General features: G+C 39.0%; 4 protein-coding genes across 4 annotated transcripts; 3 read left to right on the plus strand and 1 right to left on the minus strand.

The window, feature by feature from the left end:
- Positions 1–2166: 2166 nt before the first annotated feature.
- LOC131931966 (GTPase IMAP family member 9) lies at positions 2167–5986 on the minus strand. Its single transcript, XM_059288808.1, has 2 exons — positions 5694–5986; positions 2167–5365 (listed from the first exon to the last, which is right to left on the minus strand). The coding sequence occupies exon 2, from the start codon at positions 5348–5350 to the stop codon at positions 4094–4096; it is 1257 nt and encodes a 418-aa protein (XP_059144791.1). The 5' UTR covers positions 5351–5365; positions 5694–5986; the 3' UTR covers positions 2167–4093.
- Positions 5987–6108: 122 nt separating this feature from the next.
- Positions 6109–10452, plus strand: LOC131931964 (uncharacterized). The gene is made up of 2 exons (XM_059288806.1): positions 6109–6216; positions 8776–10452. The coding sequence occupies exon 2, from the start codon at positions 8796–8798 to the stop codon at positions 10125–10127; it is 1332 nt and encodes a 443-aa protein (XP_059144789.1). The 5' UTR covers positions 6109–6216; positions 8776–8795; the 3' UTR covers positions 10128–10452.
- Positions 10453–12354: 1902 nt separating this feature from the next.
- On the plus strand, positions 12355–13446 carry LOC131931967 (FMRFamide peptide receptor frpr-18). The gene has a single exon (XM_059288809.1). The coding sequence runs from the start codon at positions 12358–12360 to the stop codon at positions 13444–13446; it is 1089 nt and encodes a 362-aa protein (XP_059144792.1). The 5' UTR covers positions 12355–12357.
- A 4403-nt stretch (positions 13447–17849) lies between these two features.
- On the plus strand, positions 17850–18905 carry LOC131931968 (FMRFamide receptor-like). The gene has a single exon (XM_059288810.1). It carries the CDS (start codon positions 17850–17852, stop codon positions 18903–18905), a length of 1056 nt encoding a protein of 351 aa, XP_059144793.1.
- The last annotated feature ends 917 nt before the right edge of the window (positions 18906–19822 follow it).

The following is a 19822-nucleotide window of genomic DNA, read 5'->3' on the forward strand; positions in this document are numbered from 1 at the left end:
GTTGCTGTTGTTTTGGGCTACTGTTGGTCTCTGATTGGACATTCCCCCTGCCGCTGTGTCCCTCTCCTCCACAGTTGGAATGTTTTAGTTGCTGTTGTTTTGGGCTACTGTTGGTCTCTGATTGGACATTCCCCCTGCCGCTGTGTCCCTCTCCTCCACAGTTGGAATGTTTTAGTTGCTGTTGTTTTGGGCTACTGTTGGTCTCTGATTGGACATTCCCCCTGCCGCTGTGTCCCTCTCCTCCACAGTTGGAATGTTTTAGTTGCTGTTGTTTTGGGCTACTGTTGGTCAGGTTGAACTGGGCTCTGTCTTCTGGGCTCCTGCTGATGACGGTTTTATTTTTATGATGACGGTACCATTCACCTGTAGTGGGGCTCTGAGATCTAGGTCTCAGGTCACACTTAACAACTGAGGTTTGTTGCAGTAACCCCTCTCCCTCATCAGCAGGTAGTGACCTGATGTCTCAGTTTAGAAGATAGGATTACATCCATACAAACTCCTTTATTACAAACTCCTTTATAAGTCTCCAGTTTAAAAAAATATTGTCCTAATTATCTTCTTTATTATATCTTCACTTTTTGTATTACAAAAAGTTCTCTACTAAATAGGTTAAGGAACCCTTTTATATCTTCTGAATGAGCATGTAAACAAATGAGAGCACTAGCTTATGTCCCTTGTTTTATCAACTTGAAAAACAAATAATGATGAAAGCTTGGTTTCATTCAAGATAACTTGAAAAACAAATAATGATGAAAGCTTGGTTTCATTCAAAATCTTTTTTTTATCATCTACTGCCTTGACTGATATACACCATTGAATAGCATTGTTAGACAGAGATGTCTTCTCTGTCCTGGAATCCTAAAGGATTAATTTTTATAACAATCTTAAATAATTCTATTTTTGCTTTATTTTCAACTTAATTTTCTGTAAAAATTCAATCCTTACTTAAACAATATGTTAAAAAACTTTTTTTTGGTTAATTTTTCTTTGTTTATTTTTTATTTTTTGCCTCAAACATTCAAAAACAGCCAGATCTATAGACTTACATAAGCATAGGCTCACAGCCCATTTCTAGACTTCTAGGCATAGGCTCACAGCCCATTTCTAGACTTCTAGGCATAGGCTCACAGATTTTTTTTTCCTACCATGCTCTTTATCTCAGCAGGAATGATTGTGGAGGGATAACTCCACCCCTTCTTCTGGCTCTACCACTGTGAGGATAGAAAGGTTCTGCTCTTTTATTACTTAGCATTGAAACAAGTGTATTCCCCAATACTTTTTAGAAATATTTTGTGTACATTTGAGGTATTTTTAGTAATCTTGTTTTTTTTGTATTTGCATTAAATAGATATGTATAATTTTTCCAGTTGTAATTGTATTTTTAAGCATACAATTGATTAAATTTGCATTGAAATTGTACCTGAATTGAGTTTTTAGATTGTTTTGTATAGTTGATGATTGAATTAAGAACAATCTAATGTATGCTAAAGATGATTCCCTTTAAATGAGATATAAAGATAATAAACACAGTTGGACCAATCATAAAAGTTGTTGAACTAGTTCTAGTTGGACCAATCATGAGAGTTGAGCTAGTTCTAGTTGGACCAATCATTGAGTTGTTGAACTAGTTCTAGTTGGAGGCGGGTATCAACAAGGTTTTTATCACCACATGTGGCATCAACTGTTACCTGTGGTGGTCAAAAATTGCCAACCACATGATGCATCAACTGTTACCTGTGCTGGTCAAGACTGGTCAACCACATGTGACATCAACTGTTATCTGTGCTGGTCAGACTGGTCAACCACATGTAATATCAACTGTTACCTGTGCTGGTCAAGACTGGTCAACCACATGTGACATCAACTGTTACCTGTGGTGGTCAAAAATTGCCAACCACATGATGCATCAACTGTTACCTGTGCTGGTCAAGACTGGTCAACCACATGTGACATCAACTGTTATCTGTGCTGGTCAGACTGGTCAACCACATGTAATATCAACTGTTACCTGTGCTGGTCAAGACTGGTCAACCACATGTGACATCAACTGTTACCTGTGGTGGTCAAGGCTGGTCAACCGCATGATGCATCAACTGTTACCTGTTACTACATGTCAAATCTAACACAACTAATGACAAGCATTGAACACAACCAAACGACAAATGGTAATGATTGAAATCTACACTTTATGACAATTTTGAGGACATCTTTACATTGTTTGCTGGAAATATCAGGAGCTATTTGTTAGTAAGTGGAGTTTTTTTAAGGGATTTAGTGGGAGACTTGTTCATTTTCAAGACTAATGACAAACTCAATTGTATTCTTTTTGTATAAAACAACACAAAACCTCAGCGCATACATCCACCCTCACCATACTAAAACTCCTGTGACCAAAACATAAATAAAAAAGAACAGATTATCTTGACAGGATAAAACCCACACATTGAGAAACACCTTATTAGTTTTTACTTTAATCACTACGTATTCGGAATCAACCATTCAAGTCATTTGTTTGGCTTGTGTGTAAGGCTTTTAGTTCATGTTGGAGCTCTGGGTACATTTCCTGTTGACTATGTACTATGTGGATAGAGTGCCAAGCTGATTTGATACTTTAGTACCATCCATAAGCCAATGGGAAGTTTTGATAGTACCATCCATAAGCCAATGAGAAGTTTTGATAGTACCATCCATAAGCCAATGAGAAGTTTTTATAGTACCATCCATAAGCCATTGAGAAGTTTTGATAGTACCATCAATAAGCCATTGAGAAGTTTTGATAGTACCATCCATAAGTCATTTAGAAGTTTTGATAGTACCATCCATAAGCCATTGAGAAGTTTTGATAGTACCATCCATAAGCCAATGAGAAGTTTTGATAGCCAGGGAGTTTCCAAAACCTTCAGTTTGTCATTGATTCTAAACTAAAGCACCCTTCCTTTTGAAACACAGATCTTTACAGATATAAAACCCAAGTTCTGTTTTAGACTATTTAAAAAATGTTTTAAACAGCTATGTATACTAAAAGTATAACTATTTTAAAATGCTGAAAATGAAACTTTTTTTTTTCACATTATCACAAGGTCAGTCTGGTAGAATGTGCTTCCTTATTGTGCCTGTTATTCAGTCAACTATATGTGTCTGCTTATTGACTTATTGTGTCTGTCATTCAGTCAACTATATGTGTCTGCTTATTGTGATGGACATTCAGTTAACTGTATGTGTCTGCTTATTGTGTCTGTCATTCAGTCAACTATATGTGTCTGCTTATTGTGATGGACATTCAGTCAACTATATGTGTCTGCTTATTGTGATGGACATTCAGTCAACTATATGTGTCTGCTTATTGTGATGGACATTCAGTCAACTAAATGTGTCTGCTTATTGTGACTGTCATACAGTCAACTATATGTGTCTGCTTATTGTGTCTGTTATTCAGTCAACTATATGTCTGCTTATTGTGTCTGTCATTCAGTCAACTATATGTGTCTGCTTATTGTGTCTGTTATTCAGTCAACTATATGTGTCTGCTTATTGTGACTCATTCAGTCAACTATATGTGTCTGCTTATTGTGTCTGTCATTCAGTCAACTATATGTGTCTGCTTATTGTGACTCATTCAGTCAACTATATGTGTCTGCTTATTGTGTCTGGCATTCAGTCAACTATATGTGTCTGCTTATTGTGACTGTCATACAGTCAACTATATGTGTCTGCTTATTGTGTCTGGCATTCAGTCAACTATATGTGTCTGCTTATTGTGACTGTCATACAGTCAACTATATGTGTCTGCTTATTGTGTCTGTTATTCAGTCAACTATATGTGTCTGCTTATTGTGACTGTCATACAGTCAACTATATGTGTCTGCTTATTGTGTCTGTTATTCAGTCAACTATATGTGTCTGCTTATTCAGTCCCATTGTGATGGGCATTCAGTCAACTATATGTGTCTGCTTATTTTGTCTGTATGTATGTGTCTGCTTATTGTGACTGTGTCATACAGTGTGTGGCAGTATAATGAATATGTGTCTGCTCACTATTACGTGTGTCCAGTGGGTGTTTAGTATGTCCAGTTAGAGTTGAAATGTCCAGTCTTTATTTTTTTGAAGTAAATATTCTCGCTACACGCCCAATTATAAAGCTACCAACTTTACCAATCAATTTAGGTAAGATAAACTCCACAACAGTCTGAATTATATCCACAAAAATGTTTCCCCTTTCCTTTTTCTGTTCCTTCTCTAACAACGTTGCTTGCTCTCTCTGTAATTCCAGCATCTCCTCATTTTTTCTGTCAATTTTTCTCATTTCTTCCTCCAAGTTAGAAATTTTGTCCATCAGATATTGTCTCTCCACATCTTGTTGCAGGCGACATTGTTCCTCTAACTTTTCTTTCTCTTGCTCCCACTGTTTTCTTTCCTGTTGTTTTCTCCTGACCTCAAGGGTAGCAGCAATCTGAGTGTCAACATTCTGACAAATTTTCTCAGCGGTTTGAATCACTCCTTTCAATGTTCCAGTGTTTTTGTCCTGCTCTTTGATATCAGCCAGCAAAGTTTGAGCACGAGTTTTTAATTCTGTGAGACTGGTGAGCTGGGCGTCCAGGTCATTGAACTGTATCCTAGTCAGGTGCTGGGTGATGATACTGGCTTCCCTCCAGCATCTCTCTTGGAGAACTGGCAGCTTCAACTCAACCAACAGACTGTCCCTTTTTTTCTGGGCCTTTTTAAAGTTGGCATCCACATACGGGAGGTCACTGATCATCTTGACCATGTCAATCAGTTGATTCATTTGATCCTTCTTCACTTGTTCATCTTTAGTTTTATTTTCAAACAAGATGATTCGCTTCTGGCACTCTTTAAACAAAAATCTAAAGCTCCCTGTCTGCTGTTGGCACCAGCCCTTGAAGTTGGTTCCATTTTCTTCTTCATCAAAATCCCCCCCATGCGTCATGATAAGTATGCACCACTTTCTGACAAAATCCTCACCAAAAATACTTTTGAGAAGTTGTACTGCTTGCTCGTCCTCGTGCGTGAATCTCTCACCATATCTGACAACAAGTAAGAAAGCGTTGTAACCTTCAGTGTGGAGGCTGATAGCTTTTGTAAACTCACGGATGCAAGCATGGCAATCTTCTTCCTGGGAGAGGTCGGTGTCCCCCACCCCCGGTCCATCCACTACGGTCAACTGTGTTCCCTCAAATTCACCATACCCCAAGTCAATAGTTTTGGTCAGGGAGCTAGTGCTGGAACCAGACTTAAAATAGGCTCCCCGCAGAATGGTGTTACCAGTGGAACTCTTGCCACTACCAGTTTTACCAATCAGCAACAGGCTGATATGTGCAGGTTCTGCTGACATTATTTGTGGTAGTAACTGTAAAAAACAAAACAAATAGATACAGTAGTATGATTCATTACTGGCTGGATTATCATAAATACAGTTGCAAGTTATATTAGTGGCTGAATAGTCATAAATACAGTTGCAAGTTATATTAGTGACTGGATACTCATAAATACAGTTGCAAGTTATATTAGTGGCTGAATAGTCATAAATATAGTGAGTTTATTAAATATTAATATCTTTTGAAATTTTTAACTACAAAAGTTTATGTATTAATTACAAAAGAGTAATGTAGACCTATCTATTATTAGAAACATCATTATTTTTTCAGAATGCAAGATATAAAACCAGTGTGATTTACCTTTTGTTTTGATATTGATTTGAAGCTCGTTTAGATGGCAGTAGGCGTGGACGTGAGTTATCCTTTAGATACCCCAACTGTGAAGACCGATACAAAAAGCACAAAGCATGTGTTTGTTCCCCAGGCTACAAAGTTGACTGTAATGTAGATCTCATACTAACCACCAGGACGTAGATCTAGTGGCCTACACGTAGATAGTGGCCTACACGTAGACTGGATTAAATGGACAAAGTCGTGCAGCTGTTGTGACTGAGACCACTCTAGGTGAGTTTTTCATTCGCTGGCATGGAGGGATTATTTTTAGAATTTCGTCGCTTTTCGTGAAAATCGGTGCGGGAAAACCCAAAATGACGTAGGTACACATCTGTAAAGAAGGGAATTCCCAGTGGCTGACACAGAGCTGTTTGGTTTTACCGAAGAATGTCATTTCGCTTTTGGATTGTTTCTATACTAAGGGACATTTTAAGTTTATTTGAATAGTAGTTCATAATTAACTGTTAATGCTTCTTAAATTCTATTAAAGGTATTCAATATATAATTTAGCGATCCACACTTTTCTTTTTAGCTATTTAAAAAGTAGTTCGTTATTATATACTAGCCGTCCCGGCCAGGCCCTGCTCTGGCTTCTGTGAAAAACCTTTCCGTTAAAGACCATTACCTGTGTGTTTAGTAATCATCATAAACCCGGCATTGCCCACCCAAACCACAACCAACCAAAACAACAAAACGCAAACATAACGCTAACACAATTAGAAATACAAACGAAAACAAAAACCTAACAACAAACCCAACCACAACCACAAACACCAATACAAACACAAAGAAAAAACAAACGAAAACAAAAACCTAACAACAAACCCAACCACAAACACCAATACCAAAAAAAAACAACGAAAAAGCAAACGAAAACAAACCAAATCCAAACGCAAAACCAACCAAAAACACAAATACAAACCCAAACAAAAAAAAAACAAAAACGAAAAAAGAAAGAACAAAAACGAACCAAATCAAAACGCAACCACTAACGCAAACCCACCTAAACACAAAGAAAACACTAACGCGAACATAAACGCCCGGGGCAGAATCGCCTGTTTTAGCTTAATAAACGACTATAGTACCCCAACTTATTCATAGTTTTTGCACTCACTTAAACGAACGCGCCTGTTTCAATTTAATGAACAATTATAATACTCCAAGCTTATCCGTAAAATACCTAAAACATTTGCACTTGATCAATCCCCGCTAATTATGTAATTATTTTTTTCCCAACACCAAAACAAAGTAATTAAAAAGTAAATGCTTTTCAACTAATGCAATGGGTTTCATAAAGGGAAGTAATTGTGTTTTGCCTAATTTATCAAAGGGAAGTAAGCGCTATAGGACTAAATAAAAACATAATTAGAATTTTTGTAAAAGATGATATTTTTTTTAAAACTTGTGTTTAATGAACATGCCGGCAATTATTACTATAATTTGAAAAATGAAAATGATTTCCCAACACTTTTAATGGTAATTTTTTAACTCATAAATTTAGACATACGCGCACGATAATTGATCTAACACTTAAATCCGTAGAAATGCCAACGACAAACATATGCGTTACAGAATTGAGCTTTATATATTAGATTTAAACTTTAAAGATAACATTTTATTTTCCCCTTTTTACGTTTTAGTGCATCATTACATAAATGCTTGTTATCAAAACTTTTTAAAACGTATTTTTAAAAATATTTCCATTCCACTCCAGTTTTGTTGATTTAGTTATAGATCTAGATAAGAATGGCTACATTTGGCATGTTGTATATGCGTGGCCGAGTGATCATGTTAAGCAGTAGCTCACACAGTAGAACATCACTACCCACACAGTAGAACATCACTACCCACACAGTAGAACATCACTACCCACACAGTAGAACATCACTACCCACACAGTAGAACATCACTACCCACACAGTAGAACATCACTACTCACACAGTAGAACATCACTACCCACACAGTAGAACATCACTACCCACACAGTAGAACATCACTACCCACACAGTAGAACATCACTACCCACACAGTAGAACATCACTACCCACACAGTAGAACATCACTACCCACACAGTAGAACATCACTACCCACACAGTAGAACATCACTACCCACACAGTAGAACATCACTACCCACACAGTAGAACATCACTACCCACACAGTAGAACATCACTACCCACACAGTAGAACATCACTACCCACACAGTAGAACATCACTACCCACACAGTAGAACATCACTACCCACACAGTAGAACATCACTACCCACACAGTAGAACATCACTACCCACACAGTAGAACATCACTACTCACACAGTAGAACATCACTACTCACACAGTAGAACATCACTACCCACACAGTAGAACATCACTACCCACACAGTAGAACATCACTACCCACACAGTAGAACATCACTACTCACACAGTAGAACATCACTACCCACACAGTAGAACATCACTACCCACACAGTAGAACATCACTACCCACACAGTAGAACATCACTACCCACACAGTAGAACATCACTACCCACACAGTAGAACATCACTACCCACACAGTAGAACATCACTACCCACACAGTAGAACATCACTACCCACACAGTAGAACATCACTACCCACACAGTAGAACATCACTACCCACACAGTAGAACATCACTACCCACACAGTAGAACATCACTACCCACACAGTAGAACATCACTACTCACACAGTAGAACATCACTACCCACACAGTAGAACATCACTACCCACACAGTAGAACATCACTACCCACACAGTAGAACATCACTACCCACACAGTAGAACATCACTACCCACACAGTAGAACATCACTACCCACACAGTAGAACATCACTACCCACACAGTAGAACATCACTACCCACACAGTAGACCACACAAAAACCCACACATTTACACACACAGTAACACACAATTGATAATGTTCCAACATTTCATGTAGCATGACCACTTGTTACTGTCATTTAATTTATGTACTCAACTAAGTTATGTAAAATTGTTTTAGTAGAATATTTTTTTCTGACCACAGGTATCTGTCATCTAAAATAAATGGATAGTCCATCTGACTTGGATCTACTCTTGATTGGAAAAACCGGAAATGGCAAGAGCGCCACCGGAAATTCCATCCTGCGGCGGAGAGTGTTCAAGAGTAGCGCCTCCTGTTCCTCTGTTACCAAGAGAATCGATTACGAGGTCAGCGAGGTGAAGGGTCGTGTGGTCAAGGTCGTGGACAGTCCAGGTGTTGGAGACACTCGGCTCGTGAGCCCTGAGGCCAGGAAGCTCGTGATGTACGCCATGGAGTTCGCCGCCAACCCCCGGGGGTACCACGCCGCCAACCCCCGGGGGTACCACGCCGCCAACCCCCGGGGGTACCACGCCGCCAACCCCCGGGGGTACCACGCCTTCCCGTTGGTCGTCAAGTTTGGTGGTCGCTTCACGGGCGAGGAGCAGGACGCGGTGTGTTTCTTAAAAAAGATTTTTGGAGAAAGTTTTGTGCGCGACTTTTGTATCATCGTGATGACGGCTGGCGACATGTTTTGTAACGAAGAAAAGGGAGACTATTTTTTGTCCTGGTGCTCGAGACAGACCGGACCCTTTAAGGAACTTTTGGCAGAGTGTGAGAACAGAATTGTCTTGTTCAACAACTTACACAAAGCTGAAGCAGACGTGAAGGACGAACAGCTGACAAAATTGTTCAACATGGTGGACCGTCTACGGTCGAGAGGGAAGAGGTACACGGATGAAAATTTCCAGCTGGCTGCGGAGGCAAGGAAGCGTGTCATAATAGAATCTAAAGAGCCGGTGATCCGTGAAGAAACGTTGAGAGAGACAAGTCTCATCCTGCAGAAGCTTGAGACCATCCAAAACTCGCATGACGACAGAAGACAAGTCAGCCAGCTCGAGAACCTGCTAGTGAGGACTGAAGCTTTGCTGGGCAGTATCTCACATCTGGACCAGGGCACAGGGATACTGCATGAGCTCGTGCTGAATGTCAAGGACATTCACAAAAATGTCTCTGACGAGATCAAGTTTACGGTTCGCCTGCGTGCAGAGAGGGAGAGATGTAAACAAAGAGAGGAGACGATCAAACAGCAGGCTTTGTTGGAGATAGAGAGACAGAGAGCCGAGCTGAGACGGTTCATTGAAGAGGAGCAGCAGGCGGAAGAAATCAGACGACAGGAGAGAGAGGCCGTGGAGAGGACGTTCATTGAGGCCATAGAGAAGGAGCGGGAGGCACAGAGGGAGAGAACTGAGGAGCTGGAGAGGAGATACAGGGAGATCAAAGGTAAAGCAGACGAGGGGATCTTTACCAAGATCACAAGGCTGGTGACCTGGCCCTTCAGGGCTGTAGGGTCTGCTCTAGCCAAGTTCTTTACATAAGTTTCTTGTAGTGCATTCGTTACATAAGTTTCTTGTAGTGCATTCTTTACATAAGTTTCTTGTAGTGGATTCTTTACATTCCTACACGTCATTTAGATGGAACATATGCATATATTTAAAACACTATTCACAGTTTTTTGTTTCATCATTGACAAGTCTTTCATAAGTTAATAACTTAATATAGACAAAACAATTATTTCCGTTAGAAAGGAAAATCTGACCGGGAAGTATTGTTGTTTGATTTCGTGTGATTGTGGACATTGTACTTTCATTTTGTTGGTCGAAGTTATGAGGAAATATTTTATTTGTATATAAAATATAATAAAATGTTCACAAAAATTAAAAATTCAAATAAAATAAATGAATAAAATAAACAATAATAATTATTATTTTCATTTTTAAAAGTTTAATAGTTAAAAAAATATATATACTTGAACAAGAAATATACGGGAATCTCAGTAACAATTGTCTGTAGGTCATTGGTCGTGATCTTGTAGGTCAAACCGTACGGCGTCAAATCGACGCTTGACAAAATCACTCTTGAGTAAATCAAATGACTTCCGACAAAACCGCTCCTTCTAACAAAAATGCTACACATCAACAAGCTTTCTAACATAAACGCTCATTTAAACTCCACAAAAAGGGCTGCAGTCATTAGAACTTCCGACAAAATGGCCCCATTGTTACGGCACCAGGAAAACGGTCGGCGCGTGTGGGGGGGGGGGGGGGGGAGGTGATGTCCATGCGGTATCAAAACCAAACGTTTTCACCTAGCTATGTAGCCAGAGAATCGTGACACTTTTAAAGACTAAATATATATATACATATAAATACTTTTACCAACGTCCGCCCCCAGAAAATTTATTCCCCCCCCCCCTCAAAAATATCATGCCACCCCCCCGAGAAAAAAGTCTGCTTGATTTTATGAACATTTTTGGACTTTTTAAAAATCAATTTGACATTTTAGATCTTACAGCCCAGTGGACAGATGAAGTAGAGTTCACCCGTTTCAGTGACCCAAGGCCCGGATTCGAACTCGAGGCTTTGAGTTTAGCGTCGAACGCTCTACCACGCCGTCCCTGATTTGACTGAAGGTAATTTCCTAGAATCTTCCTCTCTTCCTAAGTAACTTGGCTTACCACAGAGTTTCTTCCAGGCATCTCTTCGAAGAAAGTCTATCGTCCCCCCAAAAAAATATCAAGTGCCCCCGCCCCCACCCCCCCCCACCCCCCCACCCCCCACCCCCCCCTGGAGAAAAAAGTCTGGAAAAACACTGGCCAACCATTACAGCAATTTGTTTTCTAGTGTGTTATTTTATTAGAGTGTAATTAATTGTAATGACTAAGATTAAATTTATGTCATCCTCGCGTACTTGATCCGTGTGTTTTCAGTAGGTAAAATGTCAGAATTGTGTAATATGCTGACGTTGTTGCAAGTCATGATTTTGTTGTTGGTTTTCTAAATTTCATGTCTTAGTTTAAAAATGAACAATTTCCCTATCATCTACAGTAAAAATGTGACCCCAAACTCCCCAGTGTAACGTGCTGTTATGTTTGTTGTTTGAGCCGCGAGATTTAGCCTAGGTCTATAGTCGGGCAAGTTCATAGCCGCATGCTAATTGATGTTAGATCTTGCTGTTTATTTATGCAGCAATTATATGCTATTATTTTTCGATAATTAAAAACTATATGCTTATTCAATTAAAAGTAAAATTGCGTTTTTGATCCGTACTTAATTAAATTAATGTAAAATGACGTCAATACAAGTAATTAGAGGGAAAGGGACGCAATGTAAATACAAGACCAATCGCGCGTAATTAATTCTGTGGAGGATCATTAATCCAGCGCTGTTATTGCTTCCATAATTAGTCACTGGGTTTGATTGGCTGAGTTTGTGACGGAGATCTCACACGTTCCCAGATGTGACAAAAAACTGTTTGACTTTTTTTTTTCTAGAAATCGTTGATAAAACACACAGACATTCCAGCCAATGGGATGGCTGGTTTCTGACGCCTCAACATTTGTTACATAACGTTAGGGTTTTTAGCTTTTTCGTTGGCTGGCTGCTATGTGGGTAACTAAGATTTAAACTATGTTGTAGACACCAGCTTTTGTCGTGGCTGGCTCAACGTTAAGTCAACTGTACATTGTTGAGTTTTATTTACGCAATAAAATGCTGATCTAGTTACAATCTATGTAAACGTGTCTCCGATATGAAAAGAGAAGAAACTATGGAAGAACTAGCCATCGAGAAACTGACAAACACAACCAATTTTCAAACATTGTTTGATGATGCGCCAACTACGTATGTGCACCAACTGATTAGCGATGAAATGAGCTGGTACGTCATGAAGATTCTCATGTTTGGTGTCACCCCCACCATCTCCCTGTTTGGTGTCATCGGCAACATCTTCAGCCTCCACATCCTCACCAAACACGGGCTCCACAAGTGCTCCAACATCCTGTTGGTCTCTCTGGCCTTCTCGGACATCATGTTCCTCATCTCCTTCAACAGTGTGCCGAAGATTCTCTACGAGGCCGTCTGGAACCACGAGTACCGAGAGCTGACAGAGCTGGATGCCCAGGTTTTGTTTGTCTTGTTCAGTCTCTTCACCCTCCTTGACTACACCTTTGGCGTCACAGGCCTGACTCTTCCATTGCTGATTACAATCGAAAGGTTGCTGGTGATTTTCTTCCCTTTGAAGTTCCGTCAAATCGTGACTCCGCGAAGGACGTGGCTTGCCGTGGTGGGTCTGTCAGCCTACTGCCTCTCCACCTTCGTCTACACCAGCCTCTGTACGGAGCTGTTCTACAGACCAGGTCACAACGGCAGCTCGTCCAAAGCCATCCTGCAGAAATCAAATTATTTCTACGCCAACATCGACACAGTCGCGTACATGGAGTATCTCATCGTCTACACGAACGTGGTTATCCCCCCTGTCCTGACCTCTCTGGGCTGTGTCGTCATCTCCATCAAAATCAAACTGCGCTCAATCAAAAGGCGGCAGATGACGTCAAAGGCCGTGTCCGGCACACGCACGACCAAAATGTTGCTGTCGGTGTGTTGTGTTTACCTGGTGACTGCCGCCATCCTCTCCGTACCCCACTACATCCCCCAGTACGGCTCGTACAGCCTTACAGAGGAGACGCCCTCCAACCTCGGCAAGGTCCTGTACCAGCTGGTCAACACGGCTGTTTGTGTCAATAGTTCCAGCAACTTTATCGTCTACATCGTCCTCAATAAGAACTTCAGGAACACATTTGTTGACTTGTGTAAGTCGTGGGTGGGCAAGACTTGGGGTGGGGGAGTCATTAGGTAGGGGGTGTGGGGGTGGGGTGGGTGAGTCACTAGGTAACGAAATTACCCTTAGTAGGGGTGTAGGGGTGGTGGTGGGGAGAGTGAGGTAATAGGTAGGAATACAGCACCAACTATTACAGGACGGAAATACATCACACAAGTCCACGTGGGTTTAAAAAAATTAATGAAATGATGTTAAAGTTAAACAAAAATTGATTTCATTTCCGTTTTTACATTCACGATAAACATGACAGAAGCACCGAACTAAGGTTCTAATTCAGGCTGTAAACTGATGACGTCAACTTGTATTCTTGTGTCACGTGTCAATCTGTCTGAAAGTTTTAAAAATAATGTAGGTCGGTGATTACCTTGAGGATTGCTACACATTATAAAAATATAAAAATGAAATTATTGTTTTTATTACAGTTACAGCTCATAAATTTTTTTTATTTTTAAAAGAAATAATATTCTAACTTTATCACGTGATATTTATCTTTCAATAATTGTTTTCCCCAGTGGTTGAACACGTCTATCTGACATCAACGGCGTTCTGCTGTAGTTTAGGTTGCAGCGCTAGTGTGTGTTTGGTCTGTGGTCAAATTCTGGGTATGCCTGTGGTCAAATCCTGGGTATGTATGTGGTAAAATCCTGGGTATGTTTGGTCTGTCGTCAAATTCTGGGTATGATCGTGGTAAATTCTACAACTCGATTTCGATCTACATCTACGAGAGCGACATTTACATTATTACACTTTAATTTATCCCTTTGTAAATGCATTAATTGTTTATATGAAAATGAAAAAAAAAAAGGTTACACTAGAATGGTAGCTGAAGACGTATTTTAAATATAACTAGACTAACCCGTTATCTAGTTAGATAACTGTGGGTTTCGGGGGGTCATCCATAAATGACATCACGTCTGCCAGCACTTATCATCCCAAAATAACCAGACCCCACATTCAAAAAGACGTTTTTTATATTTTAAAACTCTACTAAACTCTACTTCACCTGCCCAGTGCCCCGCCAAGTCTCAGACATGTTTGTATTTAAAAAAAACAACGATTCCGGCCGAGCATGGCTCTGACCACACTATCCCTTCATATGCTGAGAACATAGAAACAGGTGTACTCTACTTCACCTGCCCTATGCCTCGCGAGGTCCTGATAGTCAACCTTATCATTCACATACAGGCCTAAAGAAAAAGTAATTGAACATTGTTGTAGGAAAACTTTTAACGATTACTATAGTCAATGTTCAAAACTTTTATAATAAATGTGGTTAATCTACCTATGAATATATCAATAAAATAATTAACGGCTTTAAATTAGTTAAAAGTTAACAGTGTGTTCAAGAAAGAACAATATTTACCACCCAAAATCCTATTTTACAGCTCTACACATAATGCAGATTCTCCCCAATAACAAATAAAAAAACAAACAAAAAAAAATGAGTTATCAAACGTCACTATTCAGTCAAAATTAAGCCAGTGTTTCTAAAACTTTAAAAAAAATGTGGTTAATCTACCTATGAATAAATCAATAAATTAATTAACGTCTTTAAATAAATGTGTGATTAACAGTCTGTCTGCAATAAAAAATTGTTCTCTACCTACATACTATTTTACAGCCCCCCATATAGAGCAGTTTCCTTACAGTACGAAATCAGACAAACAAATAAATATTCAAACATGTAAACAAAGTTGAGTTTTAGTAGTATATACGGATCTACAAATATGATATATAACTTATATATGAAATTTCATCAACCTAGCTAGATCTAACATTACTCAAGTTATCGTGTTTACAGACACACACACGCAGACACACATATACACACACACAGACATACGGACAAGATTGCAAAACTATGTTTTTCCGACTCAGGGAGATGTAAAACGTCAAGATTTGCAAAAATCTCGATTTTTTTGCCCGATTACAATACTTTCTCTATACTTCGTATATACAGAAAGTAAAAATAAAACAAGAAATAAATTACTGGCCGTCAAAGAAAGAAATTGCTTCCCGTGATGAATGTTTCAATTTATTTTTATGAACATTTTATTTTATGCTTTATTGCGTTAGCACTTTAATATTTGCTTTCAGGTTTGAAGATTGTAAAAACTTTGTTTAAAAATATATACATAAGGCTTCTGTGGATGTAGGCTGAGTAGAATGAATTAGATTTTAGCATTTTTGTTACATTCAACCCCCCTCCCACCCCATTTTAATTCAGATCCTTCCTTCCATGACTTATGTGTTAAACCATCTCCTTGTTCTGACACATTGTTCCAAATTTTGTTTGACCACCGTTTCACGAGAACTCCACTTGAATTATTGCCTTTTTTTTTCAACCCAAGAGATAAAAACCTATAAAATAAACCGGGAATGATCTCCCCTAAACTTTCTCGAATATTCTTATATAAAACAACAGGGAATAGGAACTCCATTTTAAATACTTAAAGTTTTTAAAATAGAATAAAATCTCGTAGAAAAAAGAATTGCACATCAAGTGAACGCCAAATGAAATTTGCATAATAGTGCGCAATATTATTAGTACTTATAAATTTACATGCGTTTTTTTTGAGAAATCGGAAATAGCGTAAATTAGTTATTCCGTTCAACGGAAATTACTCAAAATTTGACAGAAGGTAGAGAATTAGATCTTTTACTTACATGTGAAATTTCATGTATCTATCTGAAATAGTACTCAAGTTATACGCTTTTGACAAAATCAAAGTAGAAAAAATACCTTTTCCGGTTATCGGAAATCGCTCAAAAGTTGATCAGGATCTACGATTTGGATAAAATACTTATGTATGAAATTTCATCAGCCTAGCTGTAACGGTACTCAAGTTATCGTGTTTACACACACACACACACACACAGACACACACACACACAGACATACGGACAAGATTGCAAAATTATGTTTTTCCGTATTAGTGAGGTGTAAAACGTCGAGATTTGTAAAAAGCTCGATTTTTTTTTTTGCACGATTACAAGACTTTCTCTATACTTCGTATGTACGAGAAAGTGAAAATGTGACATATTGTGCGTGACCTGTATCGAAAGAAATCAATCACGGCTTTGTAAATCAACAGCAGTCACCACAGATAAAAGATATCCCACCAGTAAATCAGGTTATAGAACACCAGCGATCTGATGCTAACATCACAACGCTGACGATAAAAAAAAGAAATGTTTTATTATTTGATTACATTAAACAACTTGTTATTAAAAAGGTTTTAAATATTTTCTTTACATTATTTTTTTTACATTTTTTCCTGAATGCTTGCGATATTTTTCCATCGATACATACACTAGTAGTTGCATGAGATTTTTCTTGCTGTATCGTCAGACCGCGAATATCAATAAACACGTGGTGTACCTATGTTATATGGGCACTGTTTAACTTCATGGTACTCAAACGTCCTTGGGTTAATTTTTTTCGAAATGATCTGTCACCAGTGAAAGTTAGGTGTAGTTACACAATTACCTCTCAGATTACCTCTCGAAATTAGCGACGGTTACACAATTACTGCAACACACGTTAACGTTAGAGACATCGATTTTTGGATTATAAAATTATAACTTTTTTTCAATTTAAAAAGCTGCGTTGATAAATGATTATGTTAATTAGTGATTGAGACATCTCTGGGAAAATCTCCTCAGTTTTTAAAATGTAGGTAAAAATTGTCTTAGACTAATCCTTGTACAAGACGTGGACTCAATGACTGACTCATGTGTCACGTGGTACCCGTAAATGACAGATAATGGAGCAGAAAATAGAGGAATCGTAGATCGAACAAAGAAGGATAAAACCTCCAGATAGTTGGGATATTTGTTTAAGTGGAACTTGACGCAAGTTCAAAGCCTCAAGATAATTAAATTAATTACCGAAATCGACGGTTGATTAGGGTTAAATTATTTAACTATTTCAATTTTTTACAAGAAAATACCGTAATCATTTGTCTAATTATCATTTTATAAATCATTACTTTTTCAAGTATTTCAACTATTTAGAAGAAAATACCGTTACCATTTGTCTAATTATTATTGTATAAATCATGATATACACAGCCTCGAAAAAGGCAGAAGTAAAGATTTATATTTGGAATATCTTGACTGACAATCTTACAAATTTTTACTGGTATGCCAACCTGACAATCTACGAGAGATATTTAACCTATATGCCAGTCTGACAATCTACGGGAGATATTTAACCTATATGCCAGCCTGACAATCTACGGGAGATATTTAACCTATATGCCAGTCTGACAATCTACGGAGATATTTAACCTATATGCCAGTCTGACAATCTACGGGAGATATTTAACGTATATGCTGCCCACTTGATAGTCTACGAGAAATTCTCTTGCGTGAGGTGACATTGAAGCAGGAGCGTTAACTCTGGTTTGAGCTAAAGAATGTCGGCCAACGTGACCCACAACGCGACACATTTCCACCTGCTTGATGACGAGATAACAGCCACGGCTAGCGTCCAATTTATCAGTAACGATATGAGCTGGTACGCCATGAAGATTCTCATGTTTGGTGTCACCCCCACCATCTCCCTGTTTGGTGTCATCGGTAACATCTTCAGCCTCCACATCCTCACCAAACACGGACTCCACAAGTGCTCCAACATCCTGTTGGTCTCTCTGGCCTTCTCGGACATCATGTTCCTCATCTCCTTCAACAGTGTGCCGAAGATTCTCTACGAGGCCGTCTGGAACCACGAGTACCGAGAGCTGACTCAGCTGGAGGCCCAGGTTTTGTTTGTCTTGTTCAGTCTCTTCACCCTCCTCGACTACACCTTCTGCTCCAACGTCCTCACCCTCCCCATGCTCGTGACGCTGGAGAGGCTGGTGGTCATTTTCTTACCGTTAACGTTCAAGCGAGTTATCACACCCGTTAGGACATGGATAGCCGTTCTTGGAGTGACGTCATATTTTCTTGCAATTTTTACCTACACAAGTTTCTGGACTCAGGTCAACCACGCCAACCACACGTCCGACAACCACACGTCCACCTCCGTGTGGTACATCCAAAAATCTAGTTTCTTCTCCAACAACCTCCAGTCCGTGTCTGTTGTTGAGATGATATTCACCTACTCCAGCACGACAATCCCGCCCATCATCACAGCGCTTGGGTGTATTGTCATATCTGTGCAGATAAAGATCAGCTCTTACAGAAGGCGGCAGATGACGTCAAAGGCCGTGTCCGGCACACGCACGACCAAAATGTTGCTGTCGGTGTGTTGTGTTTACCTGGTGACTGCCGCCATCCTCTCCGTACCCCACTACATCCCCCAGTACGGCTCGTACAGCCTTACAGAGGAGACGCCCTCCAACCTCGGCAAGGTCCTGTACCAGCTGGTCAACACGGCTGTTTGTGTCAATAGTTCCAGCAACTTTATCGTCTACATCGTCCTCAACAAGAACTTCAGGAAGACTTTCTTACAGCTGTTCCGTCGACGTTGATAACTGATTTAGTTTCATGTTGGTAACTGTTTTGGTTAAATGTTGATAACTAATTTGGTTTGATATTGATAACTGATTTGGTTTGATGTTGATAACTGATTTGGTTAAATGTTGATAACTGATTTGGTTAAATATTGATAACTGATTTGGTTTGATGTTGATAACTGATTTGGTTTGATATTGATAACTGATTTGGTTTGATATTGATAACTGATTTGGTTAAATGTTGATAACTGATTTGGTTTGATATTGATAACTGATTTGGTTTGATATTGATAACTGATTTGGTTAAATGTTGATAACTGATTTGGTTAAATGTTGATAACTAATTTGGTTTGATATTGATAACTGATTTGGTTTGATGTTGATAACTGATTTGGTTAAATGTTGATAACTGATTTGGTTAAATGTTGATAACTGATTTGGTTTGATGTTGATAACTGATTTGGTTTGATATTGATAACTGATTTGGTTTGATATTGATAACTGATTTGGTTTGATATTGATAACTGATTTGGTTAAATGTTGATTGCTGTTGTATAAACCTCTGATTTACCGCCCGAGAATTTCGTTGGTTACACAATTATTTTACTCGTGTTTTACTGGTTGTCATGGCAACCCTGTGTGGTGTGTTGGTAAATAACCTGGCTATGTTAACCGTTATAGCCGTCAGGGTTTAGCCACCATGACTATCAGTTTGTTCCACAAATTTAGATAAATGACCTTCGAATAAACCACCCGCTAGAGAAGAAGTGATGGACGCGGTGTTCTTGCAAACAGTGAGTGACAACCAACTTAAGGCTACTGTACTGAGAATACATCTTGGTTGCCATGGTTTCCGTGACCAAATCTCGCCCTTGTCCTCGATATAGGTTTTCAAGATAGTTCGTAGTGCGTTATTGAAAAAGACTAGCCAT

The sequence above is a fragment of the Physella acuta genome, unplaced genomic scaffold (assembly GCF_028476545.2).
Source record: "Physella acuta isolate Inbredline_101_S28 unplaced genomic scaffold, ASM2847654v3 ptg002066l, whole genome shotgun sequence".
NCBI lineage: Eukaryota > Metazoa > Mollusca > Gastropoda > Physidae > Physella > Physella acuta.

Coding starts and splice junctions, on each gene's coding strand:
- LOC131931966 (XM_059288808.1), bottom strand. CDS start 5,350: ATGTCAGCAGAACCTGCACATATCAGCCTGTTGCTGATTGGTAAAACT.
- LOC131931964 (XM_059288806.1), top strand. CDS start 8,796: ATGGATAGTCCATCTGACTTGGATCTACTCTTGATTGGAAAAACCGGA.
- LOC131931967 (XM_059288809.1), top strand. CDS start 12,358: ATGGAAGAACTAGCCATCGAGAAACTGACAAACACAACCAATTTTCAA.
- LOC131931968 (XM_059288810.1), top strand. CDS start 17,850: ATGTCGGCCAACGTGACCCACAACGCGACACATTTCCACCTGCTTGAT.